This window comes from Ambystoma mexicanum, chromosome 1p, assembly GCF_040938575.1.
Source record: "Ambystoma mexicanum isolate Mex_15411 chromosome 1p, UKY_AmexF1_1, whole genome shotgun sequence".
In the NCBI taxonomy this organism is placed as follows: Eukaryota; Metazoa; Chordata; class Amphibia; order Caudata; family Ambystomatidae; genus Ambystoma; species Ambystoma mexicanum.
In genome coordinates this window covers 510,564,635-510,581,402 of record NC_090921.1, presented here as the reverse complement: position 1 = coordinate 510,581,402, position 16,768 = coordinate 510,564,635, and the positions used below count along the sequence as shown (strand labels likewise).

Sequence of the window (16,768 nt, the reverse complement as noted above, 5' to 3'; positions counted from 1 at the left end):
GAAGAGTCCGCAGCAGAGAACGAATGTGATTCAGAAGTTGGAACGGACGACATGGATTAGACAAATCATTCAACATCGGATATGGATCCCTGACTGTGCTCAAAATCACTGCATCACCACCAGAGTAGCTCATGTTCATGACTTTAAACCCAATATTGTCTTCTCTCCAGCCAGACTGATAATGTCCACAGTCATTCGGGATGTACCGCCAGAAACGGAAAGCTGTAAACATCACTATGAGGCAAAGTGAGGTTCCTTCCCCGTTGCCAACTAAGGAGGCAGTTGCCCTCTCCCCCCCACGCGATCTACCTGTACTCAGAGGCTTTGGATGGTAGTTCATCTGTTAAACAGACTTTCTTTGACTACGCCTTATTTGGATCTTACCTATGATAGAGGTCTCTTCTGTTCAACACACTCGCTGACTACATATTATTGAAAGCTGAGCTTGGAATGGTGTCTGTTTTAGTGAAGTGCACCCTGCCTCTTACTGAGTGCATACTAATAGGTGGTTGCATTATGAATGGTGTCTTCTTGGTAACGGTAGGCAGCCACTTGCTTGTATGCACCTCGTGCCTAACAACAAGATACAAGCTTGCATGAAACGATGACTAAAAGCAGGTGACTATCCCATGTACAACCTAGTGGCAAGATTAAAGACATTTCAAGCTAGCACCTGTCAGGTGTGAAAAGTTAAACCAGTTCTTAACATCACATTGCACCCTTGTACTTATAAACCTGGTTTTATAGTGAGAAACTAAACCTACAATTATCGTACAAGAAAACTGAATGAAGTGTGCTGAAAGGAAGGACTTGGACATCTGAGAGTTGTGTTCCTGCATATTGTGCATGGTGTTAAGAAGCAGCAGAGCATTAGTCCTGTGCCCCCATAGCAGTTCCTGCAGACTGCTGGGATATTTCCAGGACTAAAAAGGGGCTGGAAAAAGGTGTCTCAGTGACATGTTGCGATCTGAACCCTCTAATCGATCCCCTAACCCCTCCCGTCCGCTAACACGTAACTACTACATATATGCTATAACAATCAATAATCAATATGCACTTAGAAAGCAAGCTACAACCTTTAAGTCTAGTCTGGGGGCAGAAAGGCCCAGGTAACACAACATGATATTCATGGCAGCAAAGGCAACATTATTGCAAGTAAGCCCGCCAGCCCACACAAGAAAAAAGTAGGTTTAATGCAGCACAGGCACCATGAGTGGATGGGCAGTAGAAGTGAACCTGTCCATCAGAGAGAATAGGTACAGAAACTGCAAGAGACACCGGAACCTATACCTTTCCCTTTTCACCCTCCCCCGCAAGCCTCCCCCCACTGATTTCTCACCTCACAGACCTCAATTGTCATTTCAATATTTGTTAAAGTTGTTCTTCCATGCAGCTGAACGACCTACTTCTAAGGCTTACCGACCTAAAGGTTTATGCTTGAATGGTACGTGCAGGGTGGATATCAGATTCTGAGGCAGGCTGTAGCTTCCATGGGTATTTGGGGCACTGAACCCATTATTGCCTGTTAGTCAAGCCCAAAGTTTGAAAGATGACCCTTCACTCGGGAGTCAGATTAGGGTTTACAGCGAAGGAGTGGTGTGGGCAGAATTTTACAAAGCAAGGCTGCCTGGCTGTATTGTTTCTGACTAATGTGCATTCACCCCTGACATCCGTGTGCAACCTGCACACATTTAAATTCTGGCAGAGTCGACTTGGCCCTTCATCTGTCCGAAATGGATAAACTTCTATCAAATTATGGAACTCAAAGCTCATGTGTCTCCACAGAAAGGACGATAACCTCGTTTTCAGAAAAACTCTTAAGCCTGGATGCTCACTAGACTGCAACAGAAACACTAAGGTGACACCCTCTGAAGACGAGAGCAAGCAGACTTTTCAACCTCTAGCCACTCCAGGCTTTGACTCTTAAGACCCACCAGAAATGCTCCTGCCACTCCCAAGGAATGGAGCACTCAAATTGTATTAACATAATAGCTAACACAATTCAAGACACAAAGACTGATCAAAGCACCACCCTCTCAAACCAGGATGAAACAGAAGGTTTATAGTCATAATGTAGAAAAAAAATGTCGACTTACAAAAATGTAGAAAAAAAAATGTAGAAAACAATAATGTCGAAAACCTATACATATAATGAAAAGAGTCAATTTTTAGAAAAAAATTGTCGAAAAAAAATGTCAATTAGCACTATCAATAAATAAATAAATAAACAAGAAGAGTATCATTTACATGGGGGGGTCCCCCTCAACCCTCCTCACCCAACACCCCCCGGCCACCACCCCACCCCCCACTACCCTCTCACCCCTCATACTCAACACATGTTAATTATATATATATTTAATTATTTTTTCGAAAAAATTCTAAAAAATGTAGAAAAAATTTGATATTATTGTTTTTCGACATTATTGTTTTCTAAAAAAAAAAATCGACATTTTGACTTTCTACATTATTGCATTCTACATTATGACTGACCACCGAAACAGAAACTGACCCTTACGCGTCAATCTCACTGACTTGTGTAATATGTCTGTGCACAACACTTAAAACAAGCACATGTTGGCGATCGGAACCCAGTTGCTTCAGTCGCCCCAGCTTTTTCTCTCCATCACACGAGACCCTGCCACAACCCCACAATCATCATAAAATTGAAAGCAGGACAGTAACAACCCCATCATCAAGATGGATAAGAACATAACTTGAACTCTACTGAGGCGATATGCCCAGAGGTGGCAAGACCGAGTGAATCAACGGTCCCTTAACGAGGGTGCTGGGCCGTTACCCACAGGGTGGGCCCAGGCACGGTGGGGCATATCGCCATTAGCAACCGTGTAGTACACTCCTATGGGGCTAATGGTTTTTTAAAAAAGAAAAAGGGAAAGTATTTTCTCTCCGTCAACGGGATGCCTCGAGGAGCACCGATGACCAAGAGAAAATACTATACCAACACGTCCGCCATGGAATCGGAAGGTGGGGCTCCATATGGAGCCCCTCTTTCATTTGCATGGTGGCCTCACTGGTCTGGGAGCTGACAGGAGCTGCGGTGGCGGGCATCCGCCACCGCAATCATTTAAGTGGGATGGGGGTGGGAGAGGAAAAACAAAAACAGGGTTGGCGGGGGGAAGACGGCAGTGAATACAGAGAGACAAGCGGATCACCTCCAATCCTTCAAAAAAGGTAAGGCTTGATGGCTTGTTTTTACTAGCTATGTTTTGACATGTTCAGCGTCTCAATCTTTTGAATTAGGTATATTTAGAGGTAGACCATTCACTTAGCAGATGAGAAATACTGTGCTTAAAGTAAAAGGAAAGAAAGGATTCTGAATATGTTCTTACTTTTCCCTTTTTTTGTAGGTTCACACCCACTTTCTGCTTTTATAATGAGGTGCCAACAACTAACAAACCATAACCTTGCACAATAAGAATAAGCAAAAGGAACAGGGTTCTCGCCCGATGATCCACTATAGAAAAGTGCAGAAACATGTGTAGAGAGAAATGTGTACATAATTTGAGAAGAAATGAAAAAGGGAAAGATGTACAATGTTTAAAAGCAATGGAATTTAAGGAAACAAAACAATTAAAATAAATAAACAAAAAGGAAAAGTTCAGTGGAATTGGGATATTTGAACAACTTTAAAAGGATATCATCTTGTGCAAATAACAAATCTGGCAATAAGCGGGCGCACTGAGAAAGATACCATAAGGCGATGTTGGATACACGCAGGACTAATGTAAGCCTGCCAGCGCCATTCCAACCACAGGAACCATGGGGAGTAGCTCCGGCTTCATCCCACAGCCTGCCACATCTTTAGCTCTACCCCACGCTGTGCTCTGCCAGAGGCTCTCCCAGTATCCCAGCACTGCCAATCAGAGACCTTGCATGTTTTTCTCCTAAACGACGTAGAACCACACCAGTACTCAGGACTCTGGTACTTCTGTCCCACTGGCATCCACGCCACATGTTTACTATCTCACCCTTACAACCACGCCTTTCTTTTGTTTTGCCAAAACCACATGCCACAAGGCCACCAGCAATTTAAGAGATGTGCTATACAAGACCACTTTACATTACTATTCAATTGGGTAATAGCAATTATTACAGCACTCAGACGAGGGAGCTATCCGCCAAGAGGCGCTCGATAACAATGTGATATTATCATTCTTAAACCTGAAATTTTGGATCAGGGTTAGATGGAATATTGTTACGTGTTAAATCTTTAAAACACTGTGGAGCTCATGTTGGAGTTCCGTATAAACTACCCATAGGGGACCTTTCAGGTTTACACTTTTGAGTAAATAGGTCCCCGAGTCATCATTTTCCAGGGGCAGAGTGAAAAAGTGAAGTGTAAAAAGGTGGCGTACTCGCTTGTATGCCACCCTTTTGCACTCCCCCATGCAACATGAGTAAACACTACCTGCCATTTACACATGACAGGTGGCGTTTACGGACCTAAGAAGATTAGTTGAGTGTGTTTTTTTTTTTTTTTTTTGCCTCTTGCCGAGTTATAGTTCCCCAACATTTTTGGGACGATTTTACCACGTATTTTACCGCAAAAAGAGGGGGAGGGCACCTGCAATGCCTTACCCCTTTCCCCCACCCATCCCCCTTTCTAAATACCTAACCAACCCCCCCCCCGCCATCTATATGTTTGCTTTCAAAATAGTGGTAAAAAAACGTGGCAAAAATGTCATTCGGCAAAAGTGCGGTATACCCCGTTTACAACGGATTCCTATCAAATCGTCCTGCTTTTGCTGGATTAAATGCTGGCGAGGAAGGGACCAAGCCTCCTCTCTCCACCATGCAAGTGAGTGGAAAAGAGGCGCGAGGTCACTCTGTGTGAAAGTGTAAGGCGATGGTCCCCCGCCCTAGATTTCTGTTATGGGTGGTGGGCGCTATAAGGAATGCTGCTGAGCTGCAGGGGCGCCATTCAGGGTGCTGAAGGCTATAGGTTCATTTATGTTGCTATATAATGTGTCATTGATTGTTTAATAACAGCAACAAATGATAACGTATTAAATGAAAAACCACACAGTAAAACACTCGCAAGACTTAATGCCCTTGGAAGTTTTGTGAAGGTCTGTTTGCAACTGTTCAGCATGTGGTAACTTAGCTTAAAACAAAGCTGTTATTACCTTAAAGCTACTCTGAACGTTCATACCTTCATCTTTTTTAATAAGGTTGGCCTGTTGACCCTTATTAGATTCGCCACCACCCTGGCCCCGTTGTTCTACGTTTGCCTCTCATTTGTACTTCTAATTTTGATTTCTAGAGACGCCACTGCTGGTCTGTGCTGTGCCTGTTACCCGAGAGAGGACAGTGTGATCTCTCTTAAGGCCTAATGCGCGCAAGAGGCTGTCGCCGTCACGCGTAAAATGGTGACGCTAGCGCAGCTGCTCGCCTGAAGGATAGCAGCTTTCCTGCAAGCCCAGATGGGCGCAACAGCCTTATTGACGCCCAAATGTTGCACGACCCATGTGTGGGTGACTAGCTCGCAAGAAGCGAATAGCATATGTCACGAACAGGGGGCGCTTCCTTGTGCACGGGTAGGTGTCCGACCCTGGCCCTCTCCAGAGAGCAAAACTAGGACGTCCCTCAGTCACAGAGCAGAAGCTCTACCACTAACCTCGAGGGATCCCCAAACGCTTTGCTGACGAGCGACTGTAACGTGTTTACTCATTCTCGACCCTTTCATCGGGGCCCACTTTTCTGAAACCACAAACCTCCTCCAACCCTTAACTGAGGCGTTCTGCCACGCCAGTGTTTCTGTATGACAAGTAGGGTTGGAGCAGAGTCACTTTGAACGGACTCTGTCCAAGCCCTGTCCGCCTTTCAGAGGCGCCGACCTTTTGGGAATTTGGGAGATGCCCCACTTCCTCAGACCAGCCCTCCTAGCGCTGTGGAATAGGAATGAGCGTTAGCACTTACCGCCTCCCCTCGGCCCTTTTTCTTCATCATGCCCTCGTAGTAGTGCACGGGCCGGCTCCGCGCGACGGCGGGGGTGGGCAACGACGAGGCCATGTCCAGGAGTCACGCAGGCGACGGGCCGGCGCAGGAGAGAGCGGGCTGCGGCGGCCAGGAGCAGGAGGGCCGGAGAGCGGGGCCGCAGTGCACAGGGGAGCCGGCTGTGGAGAGCAGGAGCGCAGAGGACAGGTGTCTGGGGAGTGCGTAGTGTGGGAGCATAAGAGGCAGGTCAGGTTCCCGCTGCGCGCAGAGCCCGGAGCAGGAAGCAAACACAAAATAATTCCTGCGCACTTTGTCCTGCAGAACCTTGTGCCAAGACCGCCCAGTCGAAAAGCTGATTGGGCGCCGAGTGACTGGGAAATGCACCTGACGCCGTGTGAGGTTCTCGGAGGCCTCGGGAGGAATCTGTGAGGCGCCTCTCATACGGTGCGCGGGGAAGGTGAAAATACCCGATCATGAAGATACATGTCTTGTATCTCAAATAGAGGTGGGGGTGGGGGTCGATTGAGGTACGGGCAGGCGCTTCATGTTCTATATGTCCTGACGAATATGGCGAGGTACAGAACTGCCTACATTTGAAAATCAAAACACCCAAAGATTCTTGTGGCTAGCAATGCGCACACGCCTCATAGTACCCATAAGTACTACCACCAGTGCCGGCCCTAGGACCTGCACGCATGGGCGTAATTTTAGGGGGGGACAGGGGTGTTTGCCCCCCGCCCCCAACTTTCATGGCACACCATTTTGTCCTTATTCATTTGACTGGGGTACCATTTCTTCAGATGTCATGTCCCCCCCCCCCAACATTTTTAGGAAAGTTACTCCACTGACTGCTCAGCCCTGGACGACAAAAGCTGTGTGCCCCCCCTTTATTTACATACATACTAACACATTGGTGATAGTACAGAAAATTGCATCACACAATCATTCTTTAATACGCAAAGGTATCAGGTGAAGTTCAATTAAAAAAAAACCTTGCCAAGAATTGCCACTGATAATGTTTACTTATGTAGCAATGTCAGGAGGGAGGCTTTTTTCCTTTGAAATAGTAGACAGTGTGAGCTGAATACCTGGTAGAGACTTCTAATTTTGGCAGGTAAGGCACAGTGAGATAAAAGGACTTGTCTGATCTGATAGCACCCACTTAAGTGGCAAACGCAGGATTTGAGAACAGTCTGCAATGAAGGCACTTAAAACACACATCTCTTCCCAGATGTTCCCAGATGTAATTGGTAGAAATATTGTTTGCGAAAGGTCTTTTTGTAATTTCAGTGTGAAAATACCACCTGAATTTATTTATTTATTTTGTTTATTTGTAATGCGCCGAAAGCTCCTGAGCATCGGAGCGGAGTGTATCAACACCGACAACACAAAACCAGACTCACGACAAAGGCACGGGACACTTGGTAATACCAAACGATGAACATGTAACTGCCTGGCTATACTCGGGTTCCGTGCTTACTTAAACAGATGGGTTTTCAATTTGTTTGGAAATGTTAAGCTTCTCGGCTCCTCTCTCAAGTTCACTGGTAGTTTGTTGCATTTGCCTGCTGCTACTATCGGAAAGGCTTTGCCCGATCCATTAGAGCGCGTGTGTGGTTCAACGGCAACAGTGAGTGCCCATCGCTGTGGATCTTAGGTCTCACCCTGGTACATAAAGGTTGATCTTAGATTTAAGGTAGGCGGGACATTTGTGGACCAAGGTCAGAGCCCTGAATTGTCCCCTGTCATCCACTTTCAACCAATGCAATTCCTTCCTGGCACTGCTAATGTGCTCAGTCTTGGATTTTCGTTTAAGTATCCTAACTGCATTATTTTGAATTTGTTGGTATTTGGCAACACAGTGTTTGTGGAAGACATTACAAAATATGGTGATTGTGTTTTCTAACTGAAGCTAATTGCTGTTTTTGCAGAAGTTACACGATTGCTTTTACTTTTACTGTATATACATTTGGCCATATTGTCCGAACAAGCAATATGCTTTTATTTAAGAAGCTGCAGATAAGGATTATTTTGAGTGTCAAAAGAAATAAATTTCAAGCAAGTTGCAAGGATGTCATGTCAGGGCAGAGATTGGGCTGGGGAAAACAGGGCAGGTTGCCTATACGACAGGATGGCCTTATAGTGCAATAGACCATATTAACTGAGAGGTCTTGAGGCAGTGAGAGTAAGCAACTTCACAGGTTACCAAATGTTAACAAAATAAATACAGGGGACAAGTCATAAAAAAAGTGAGGGGTCAATAATATATGCATAGGAGCTAAGTACATAGAGACAGAAGGCGCAGTTGCACCCGTTCGCCTTCAACAACGGGGGCAGGAGTGCCATTTTGCCCCTGGGCACATTCAAGGATTTGCATGGGGCAACCAAAAATGGAAAAAAAATCCCTATTGGGTGCTGTGCACCTCTAAATCACAGTGTGGTAGGATTTCTGTCTCCTCTCCTGCTTGCTTCAGGCTTGGTGACGCGCTAGCGAGCATCTTGCAGAATGATCAAGTGATGCTCACTTCCAAATGAGAAGGGAGCCTCATCAATGGAGCCTCTGAGCCTTTGTTTGGTGGGGGTGAACATGCCAGACCTATTTGATGGGTGCAGGAATAGCATGGGGCTCCACTAGCAGAGTGTTGCAAAGGCAACTCAGCAAGTTAGGCGACTGTTGTTGAGATGTTATATGATTACACCTTCCTGTAAATCATATGGTTTTTGTCCTATTCCTGATGCAAAATGTGCTGTAAAATGTGGTGGGATGAGTATGGCGCCCTCACTACACTAAGTGTGGGAACATCTGACCCCAAAGCGAAAATCAAAAGCTGGGACCCATGAACATGCGCACAGTACGTGGACATATCTTAAAGTGAAATATCCAGGGGCATCATTTCACCAAAATGCCTGGGGTAGCGGAAGTGACATCGCAGAACCCTTGATTTCCCCCAATGACATCACAGGAAGTGGTCATTTGATCCCAACCCCCAAGTGACATCACAGGAAGTGGTGGTACATGACTTTTTGCCACTTGACATCACAGGAAGTGGCACCATCTGCTTCAATACACAAACACGCGTGTATAGGCGCGTGATAAATGCCATATCATATATCAATTCGAATGACACTTTGCACAACAGTTCTGCAATAGGAACGTAGCTACCTTTCATGAAAAAATGTGAATTGTAGCTAAACACGATGACTGTCCTCTCGCATACCCCCTCTAGACTACCTTTCTAGACTACCTCTCTCCACCCACATGCCAACTAGACATGGGTGGCTAGCAGGGACATGGTCACCCCTACATATATTTGTAACCTGATGTTCAAAGCGCACATATACCTCTGGGTCAAGAGCGCTATATAAATAAATAAACAAACAAACAAACAAACATATCCTTGTATTGACTATAATGCACACACACATTCTAGCACCTCCTCGAATTTCCCATACCTTGGACTTCGGTCTTCCCAGAGGTTGTTCAAACTACTGTGCGTTGTGACCATACCAGTGGTAAAAGGTACTATACAAATGACGCATTACATGACATAGCATCATCCCTCAGCACACTAAGAAAAATATGGTTACAATATCACTGTAATGTGACATACATTTCATACAAGAATGGTTCTTCATATGTAGCGTTATTATCAGCGTGTCAAGGCACATGTTACCACCGGAATTGTATGAACTCAAATGATAAATTCCCTTTTTATGTGGATCTGCCCTGTTATTGCAACATGACAACAGAGCGAAATCACATTCTGGTGGACAGGGGCGGATAGGTGGGTATGGGGATAGGGTAAAGCCAGGATACATCTGGAGAGGGAGAATATTTCACCACAGAACATGTATTCTTCCAGTGGATGGCATCCACATTCTTTAATGATTTTGGCAGTTACCCCATTTTCTTCTGATTCGACAAGTTACCTTCAGTGTTATCCCTCAGTAGAATGTGTTGTGTTGTGATGTACTGTATGCAGTTGTTTCATGGACTTCATTATTCCTGCAGAAAACAGCCAGACTTCTCTGATATGCATCTCCTTCAGAACCTACAGCTAAGATTAAAATGGGTTTGATTAGTGTCTTGGCAAATACTGACACCCGAGAGGCAGTACTGCAACCGTACATCACATTTCTTCCTGAAATTTTACCACATATTATTGTTACCATTAATGGATTAGGAAGGGGCAGTTGTGGAAGTGGAAAAAGGAACTAATGGTACTCTGGCTGCATCCAAAAAGGGGGGAGTGGAATGGCCAGACAGGTGGGGATGTGAGGGGGGTGTTTTGCGGGACCAGGATCACAAACATTGGCTGAACAGTGAAGCAGGGATTTTAATCCACTCTGCAAATTTGACCACATACCTTCCAAGCTTTACTCAGTATAAATAGTTTGGCCATCAAGACCTACAGTAATCATGTCTAACAGAGTTTATTTACAAAACACAAATTGCATAGTAAAGCCCCATGACACATGTAAATACTTATAGCGGTAACAGGAGGATTTGCCGCAGCAGAATTGGTTGAGAGAGAATTCATCAATTTTTAAAAAACTATATGTGCAGCAAATATATGTGGGTGGTGGGCTTAGGTTAATAATGTGGGGGGTTATGGGAGATGCGGGGGTCTCCCCCTCCTATATTTGAGGCAAAATAAAAAAAAGTAAACATTTTTTGAATGAATTCTCCCTCAACTAGTTGTATTAGACGAAATCAGACAGAACCCCTTATTGCAACATGTTAAGGCAAAATAACATTGTGTCTTTAATGTTCACATCCTAAATGGTAAACCCCACTGTACTTTCAGTGATTTAATAATAATAATAATTTCGCATTTATATAGCGCTACGAACCCTCAGGTATCTGAGCGCTGCTTATTATTACCCACGGTGTGTGGTGCTCATTTATCGACCTCGGAAGGATGAAAAGCTGAGTTTGGCCCTGCCGGGATTCGAACCTGCGTTAGCAGGCTCTGCTCTACTCGCTGTGCCACTTGACCGGCTGCATTTCATTGCATTTAAGACATGCAATAAAAGAAGTTGTGTACATGGATTTGTAGGATGGAATGTATGTATATGGAATTGATGGATGGAATGGGCATTGGATGGAAGGAACGAATGAATGGATGAAGAAATGGAAGAAATTGATTGATGCATCGATGGAATAGATTGATGGAGGAGATGGACGGATACATTGATTGATGGATGATTGAATGGATGGAATGGATGGAATTACCCAACCCTCTAGTTCCTGTGTGTGCCCACAGTGCCCATGTCTCTGTGTACCTTGTTTTCTTGTTCCCATGCGGTTGTCGTATATCCCTATGTTCCCTCCTATCGCTGTAAGCCCAGCCCCCTGTCACTGTGTGTCCGTTCGTCGTTGTGCTCCCTGCCACACTTTTCCCGTTATGTCGCTATGTATCCCAATGTATTACCCAACCCTCTCGTCACCATGTGTGCCCACCATGCCTGTGTGTTACTGTGTACTCTGCTTTCTTGTCCCCCATGCTGTTACTATATATCCGTATGGCCTCCTGTCACCGTAAACCCAGCCCCCTGTCACTGTGTGTCCATGTGTGGATGTGTTCCCTACCATCCTGTTCACATGCCTAGTCTCGAGCGCTTTAAGGAGGAACCATCATATTATATCACATCACTATGCCTACTCTATACCATACACCATCGCACAACTGGATCACAGCTATACCCCTGATGAATCCAGCCTAGCTGTTCACATACAAACACTACCCCATGAACACCTCATTGCCCTAATAAAATGCAGCTATCCCACTCATGGACCTGGTATGCATTCTGGTCAAAAGGACCATAGCTATGGCTTGGAAGCGACCTGGAGGCCCGCGATACCAGGTATGGCGCAACGAACTGGAGCGCTGGATAGGGGCAGAAACCTCTGCTTGGGAGGATGGTGTCACCACATCCCCCGAAGACACGAGCTTAGCACTTGCTGCCTGGAAAACTCTCACCTGGGCCTTACTTAACGCCTCCAATGACGATAAACCCCCTTGAGCAACTCACCCCTGTTGATACACGCTACCTGTCACAGAATACTTGCGCAGTGCTTAACCTGAACTTACTTGCTGCCTGACCCCCCCACGTTGCTTGCACTATTGACCATATGGAGACTTTTTAAAGTTGTTTTTGTTTTATTGTTTCTGTTTAATCGTTAATTTCTAAATGGCCTATTTCGACTATTTCTGACTACTACCATTGCGATTGCTTGATACTATGATGCAACTGTTTATCATATAAATCCCAATAAAGAAATTTGAAAATAAATAAAATGCAGCTATCCCATGACATTCTGGCCTATTTGCTCACATAAGCGCCCTTCAGGCCTAACGCAGCCAAACTCAGTCTGGATATCCACCCACCAGACTACACACATTCCAACTAATATCTTCAACACCACACCTAATGCTAGGATGCAGCTACCATCCAGATATTACATCAGCTAAACACATAACTGGTGCACCCACACACTCTACGACACCATCTCTCTCTACTGACCTGAACTGCGGTTCCCGAGGGCGTTCAACCTAGCAGCTCTGTGAGATCATACCAATGATATATAGAACGCTATATAACTGCCAAGTAACATAACATAACAATGATTCAGAAAGATATGGAGATTCATTGTCACAAACCTCCAACTCATCGTTATTCATGATGTTTAAAACATGTGATTAGTGACATAAAGCAACTTAATTGTTTTCATGTCAAGCTAGTACACATCATGGATATAAACAAATCTTTATATGGGTGATTTGTGTTGCTCACTTTAACTATCACGTATTTGCAAGGTAACTGATGCTTTGTGAGTTCCTTGAGTTTGAAATGTGTTTGCAGGGCGTTAAGGGCCTCAGGCTGCATAGCCACAGATGCTTTGTGCATGTCCATGCCTGGCCGTGACTTGGGGAAACTGGCAGTGCCTGAATGTCTGGTCTGAGACGATTCTATTTTTGGCTCAGAACAGGAGAAAGAAAGCGTCCAGGACACACGTTTCTTGAGCCTTTGAACCAAAGGTACGCTCTTTAAAAAGCAAACAAACTAGTGGTACCACGTACCAAATGATTTATATCACACTGAATGTAGTATGGTCCCGGGTACCTTGCACTCTTTTTTTGCAAAAAGATTGATATCTACTACAGTAGTTTGATTTCAAACCCAATGTGGTTTTCTTATTGTAAAGAAGACGTGTGGTCTTGATGAGTCAGCCGACATGTGTTTCGACCTCTAGGGTCATTCTCAAGGCTGTCATTAAACATACATGTGACATAGTGATAATTGTGACAAGTGAGTGTATGTGACATACTTGGGTAAAAAACATTCATTTGTTACAAGAAACAGAGCAGGGGGCGGCCCCGGTTTGAATAACAGGTGTTGTACGTCAATCATACAGTGTTAATATTGCATAATTGGAACCAACATAAAGTGTATTCAACCAAAGTTTACAAAATACAAAGCATCCAATTTGCACAGGTGATTTCCGGAAAGAAAAATTTGGGGAGAGAAAAATTGGGGGAGAGGGGAATGCTTAAGTTAGTATCTGGAGGTGTAATTAAGCATATCTGCCAGCATAAAACTAACACTGGCACTGTCCTTACCTAATGTGATTGTTGCATGAGGCCCTGTATAGGTCATCTGCCGGTAAGTTATCCTGATTGGGCTAAAGCAAGGATTGTATGACGCCCTTTTTATCCCGGGCTTATGGTTGTCCTGGTTAGGCTGGGGAGAGAGAATGTAATAAGTTGGTTAGGCCAAGGTAATTGGGCATTGGCTGTGATGTGATAAGGTAAGAATTTGTGTGCAAGCACTGCGAGTATGGGTGGTGATTGCCTGCTGTTGTACAGTGCCAGTGTTGAATGGTGTTGCGCGTGCGCATGGTGGATCCAGTGATCTTGGATGCATGCGCACGCCACAAGCCGCTTATTTAGAGCTGTAGGTATCACTCGAACCTGCATGATGGGGCTTCCTTCCCTGCTTTCACTGTACCCAAAGAGCAGGTGTGGGCATCACCTCCTCCAACCCGTGACCATGCTGCTACAAAACCCATTAATTCAATTATAGAGCAAAGCACAAGGATAGTTTCAACCTAGGGCACAATCCTTCCGCATTTATATTACATGTCCTCAGAGATGTGAAATTCCTCGTCAGAGAGGTGTTCCCACGATGGGGGGTGCGAGGTCCTGCATTTAAACAATGGATCTCACTTCGTAAATTAATTTTTTGAGCATGTCACAGCTCGGCTGGGGATTGAGCATACGTTTTCCATGTGCTTATCACCCGCAATCGAATGGGATTTGTTAACGCCTTAATGGCTTGCTCAAGGAAAAGATTGCCAGTAAAGTAAAAAAAGGGATGGCTTCATTGCCTGCTCTTAGCCTTGTTTGCATTGCGTAATCAATATGGATCTGACGACCATTTAACCCCTCATGAGGTGGAGACAGGACGACACATGCGCCTCCTGCTTGTTCCTTCCACTAGAACGTTGACAGATGCCCAAAGTACAGCCACTGTTCTGGATGATGAAATGTGTGAATACCATGCAGCACACTGTCTTTTCCTTACACTAGGTAATCACCTCCAGCGATCTTTTCCTTAATGCCAGTAAGACTGAGATCCTCCTCATTGGGACACCTGCTCCCACCTTCCCTCTCTCACTCTGGCTGCCACCCTGGGCCCTCTACCTGCAACTTCCTTTGAGTCTAAGAACCTTGGTGTCATCTTCAACTCTACGTCTACTCTACGTCCAACATTCTCTTCCTAAGCATCTTCCTTCTCGGGCCCTCTGCTCATCCACCACCAACTCCCCAAGGGCCAGATGCTTCTCCAGGCCGAGAGTGGGGGGTAGATCTCTGTCCTCGGCTTGGGCCTCCCTCTGGAACAACCTCCCTGCCTCTCTCAAACTTGAGCATGACCACCATGGCTCAAGTTGAGGGTACACGCGGGGGGACGCAGTCCCCCACTTTATTCAGAGGGTAGACTCAGCCCCCACCCCCAACTAAAAGAGAAACCTTGGATGTCCTCTTGGAATTTATTAATTAAAGCAGACATCAGGGATCAAAGTGCAGTCGCCAGGTCTGTAGGCCGGACACTTCACCACTGCACTGTATAACATGATCAAAAATAACAAACAACTAAAGGTGAAATGTCCCAGTTCGGTACTGCAAGTCCCAGGGAAAACATTTGTATTTGTTCTTGGAGTTTAAAACATGCACACATTTTAATGTTTTCAAAAACACTATTAGAAGAAAATATCCTCTCTTGGTTTTGTGTGTGTGTTGAGTTTATGAAAGTCAAATGCCATTTGTCCTGTTCAATTTGGGTGGTTATGCAAAGCCAATTTAAAGAAATGTGCATATTTCAACTTGATATGCTAATTCCTGGTAACGTCACATCCCATTGCGTTTGCTGACAAGTCCCCCACTTTAATTTTTAGGATTTGACCCCGGATGACCACCTAAGGTTCCGGAAGCAAATGAAGACCTTTGTTTTCGCTTCTGCTTTCTCTCTCCCTCTTACCTCCTGATGTCCCTGTCTGCTGCGCATACTGGTTACTTGGACACCCACTGAACGTACGGGACCAGGCTCCGGCACGACCAGTTGCCCTTGCATGCCTCCGGGCCTGCCAACCACTTAAGGGACTGTAACTGCAACCCTACAGTCCCCTGACTCTCTGCACTTACGAGCCACCTCCCGGTAGCACTTACCAGTTACATTGCACTCTCCCCTCCCCCTTGCACCTCAGCCCCCCGCATTTGCATTATCTGAATGACTCAAGGCCTAGTAAGATCCCTGTTTTGTCCTCCTTCTGTCCTCCCTTCCTTGTCTTGTCACACATAGAAACACTTGTGTACAGGCACGATATAAAAGACTTATCATATCATATCATAATGTTTGGACTGACTTTAGCGAATAATTCTATACCTGCACAAAAGTTGAGGAACACTTTGTCAAACTTGTAGCCACTTCCAGACAAATTATACCACCTAAGGTGTTTTTATTTGCTTTCCTTCTCCACATGGCCCATATCTATCCAATATTGACGCAGGGCGACACCCCTGTTATTGTATTGCTTAGTAGTACAAACATTTGATTTGTTTGGGAACAACTGTTTCTTGCTGCATTGGCATAGTACTGCCGCAGAAGAGTCTGATTGGCCCAACAAGTAATAATGATGAATATCAAGGGTTTCTGCAAGCGGGTTTGTGTACTTTATGGACAACAATGGGGGTGCACAGCCTCACAAGATATGGAAGTTATGGCGAGAATAATTGTGTTGATATTTTCTGCATTCTGCTGTTTCTACCTCTTCACCCTCTTTGTATTACAAAAGGTTGCATTGTCTCACGCACATGCCATAGTATATGCTAACACAACCCCTATTCCTGCTATCACTGAAGCCATATTTGTATGTGTAACTAGCGCAGCCCGAGAGGTAAAAAGACTCAGGCAAAGTGCAGATTTTGAACACATAAACGCAAATCTAGCTGATTCATGCCCACGTGTCTAACAACGTGTGGCATCAGGTGTGAAGGCATCATGAAGTAGACACAGACAACAGGTTCAAGTTTTGTCTCTAAAGGTTTTATTAACTTAAAATGTAGGATGGAGTAAGGCCAAACTTGCTCTATGCTAAGGTGGGATTTCCCTACCTGAAGAAAACTAAGGTTAGGCTGTGTCAGGAAGTCCAAAGCAAATGTCTGTCTATGTCCAAAACCTATACTTGCCCTCACGTATAACTGTATACAATTGTACGGATGTCAGCATCAAAATTAATAGTGTTCAA

General features: G+C 44.9%; 1 protein-coding gene across 2 annotated transcripts in view; it reads right to left on the bottom strand.

The window, feature by feature from the left end:
- Positions 1 to 6,254, bottom strand: part of STAP2 (signal transducing adaptor family member 2) — a 226,550-nt gene extending 220,296 nt beyond the window's left edge. For both annotated transcript variants that reach the window (XM_069649377.1, XM_069649378.1), the window contains exon 1: positions 5,941 to 6,254. In XM_069649377.1, coding sequence (XP_069505478.1) covers positions 5,941 to 6,033 — 93 coding nt within the window. In that variant the 5' untranslated portion in view covers positions 6,034 to 6,254. The remainder of the gene's footprint in view (positions 1 to 5,940) is intronic.
- Positions 6,255 to 16,768: the final 10,514 nt, after the last annotated feature.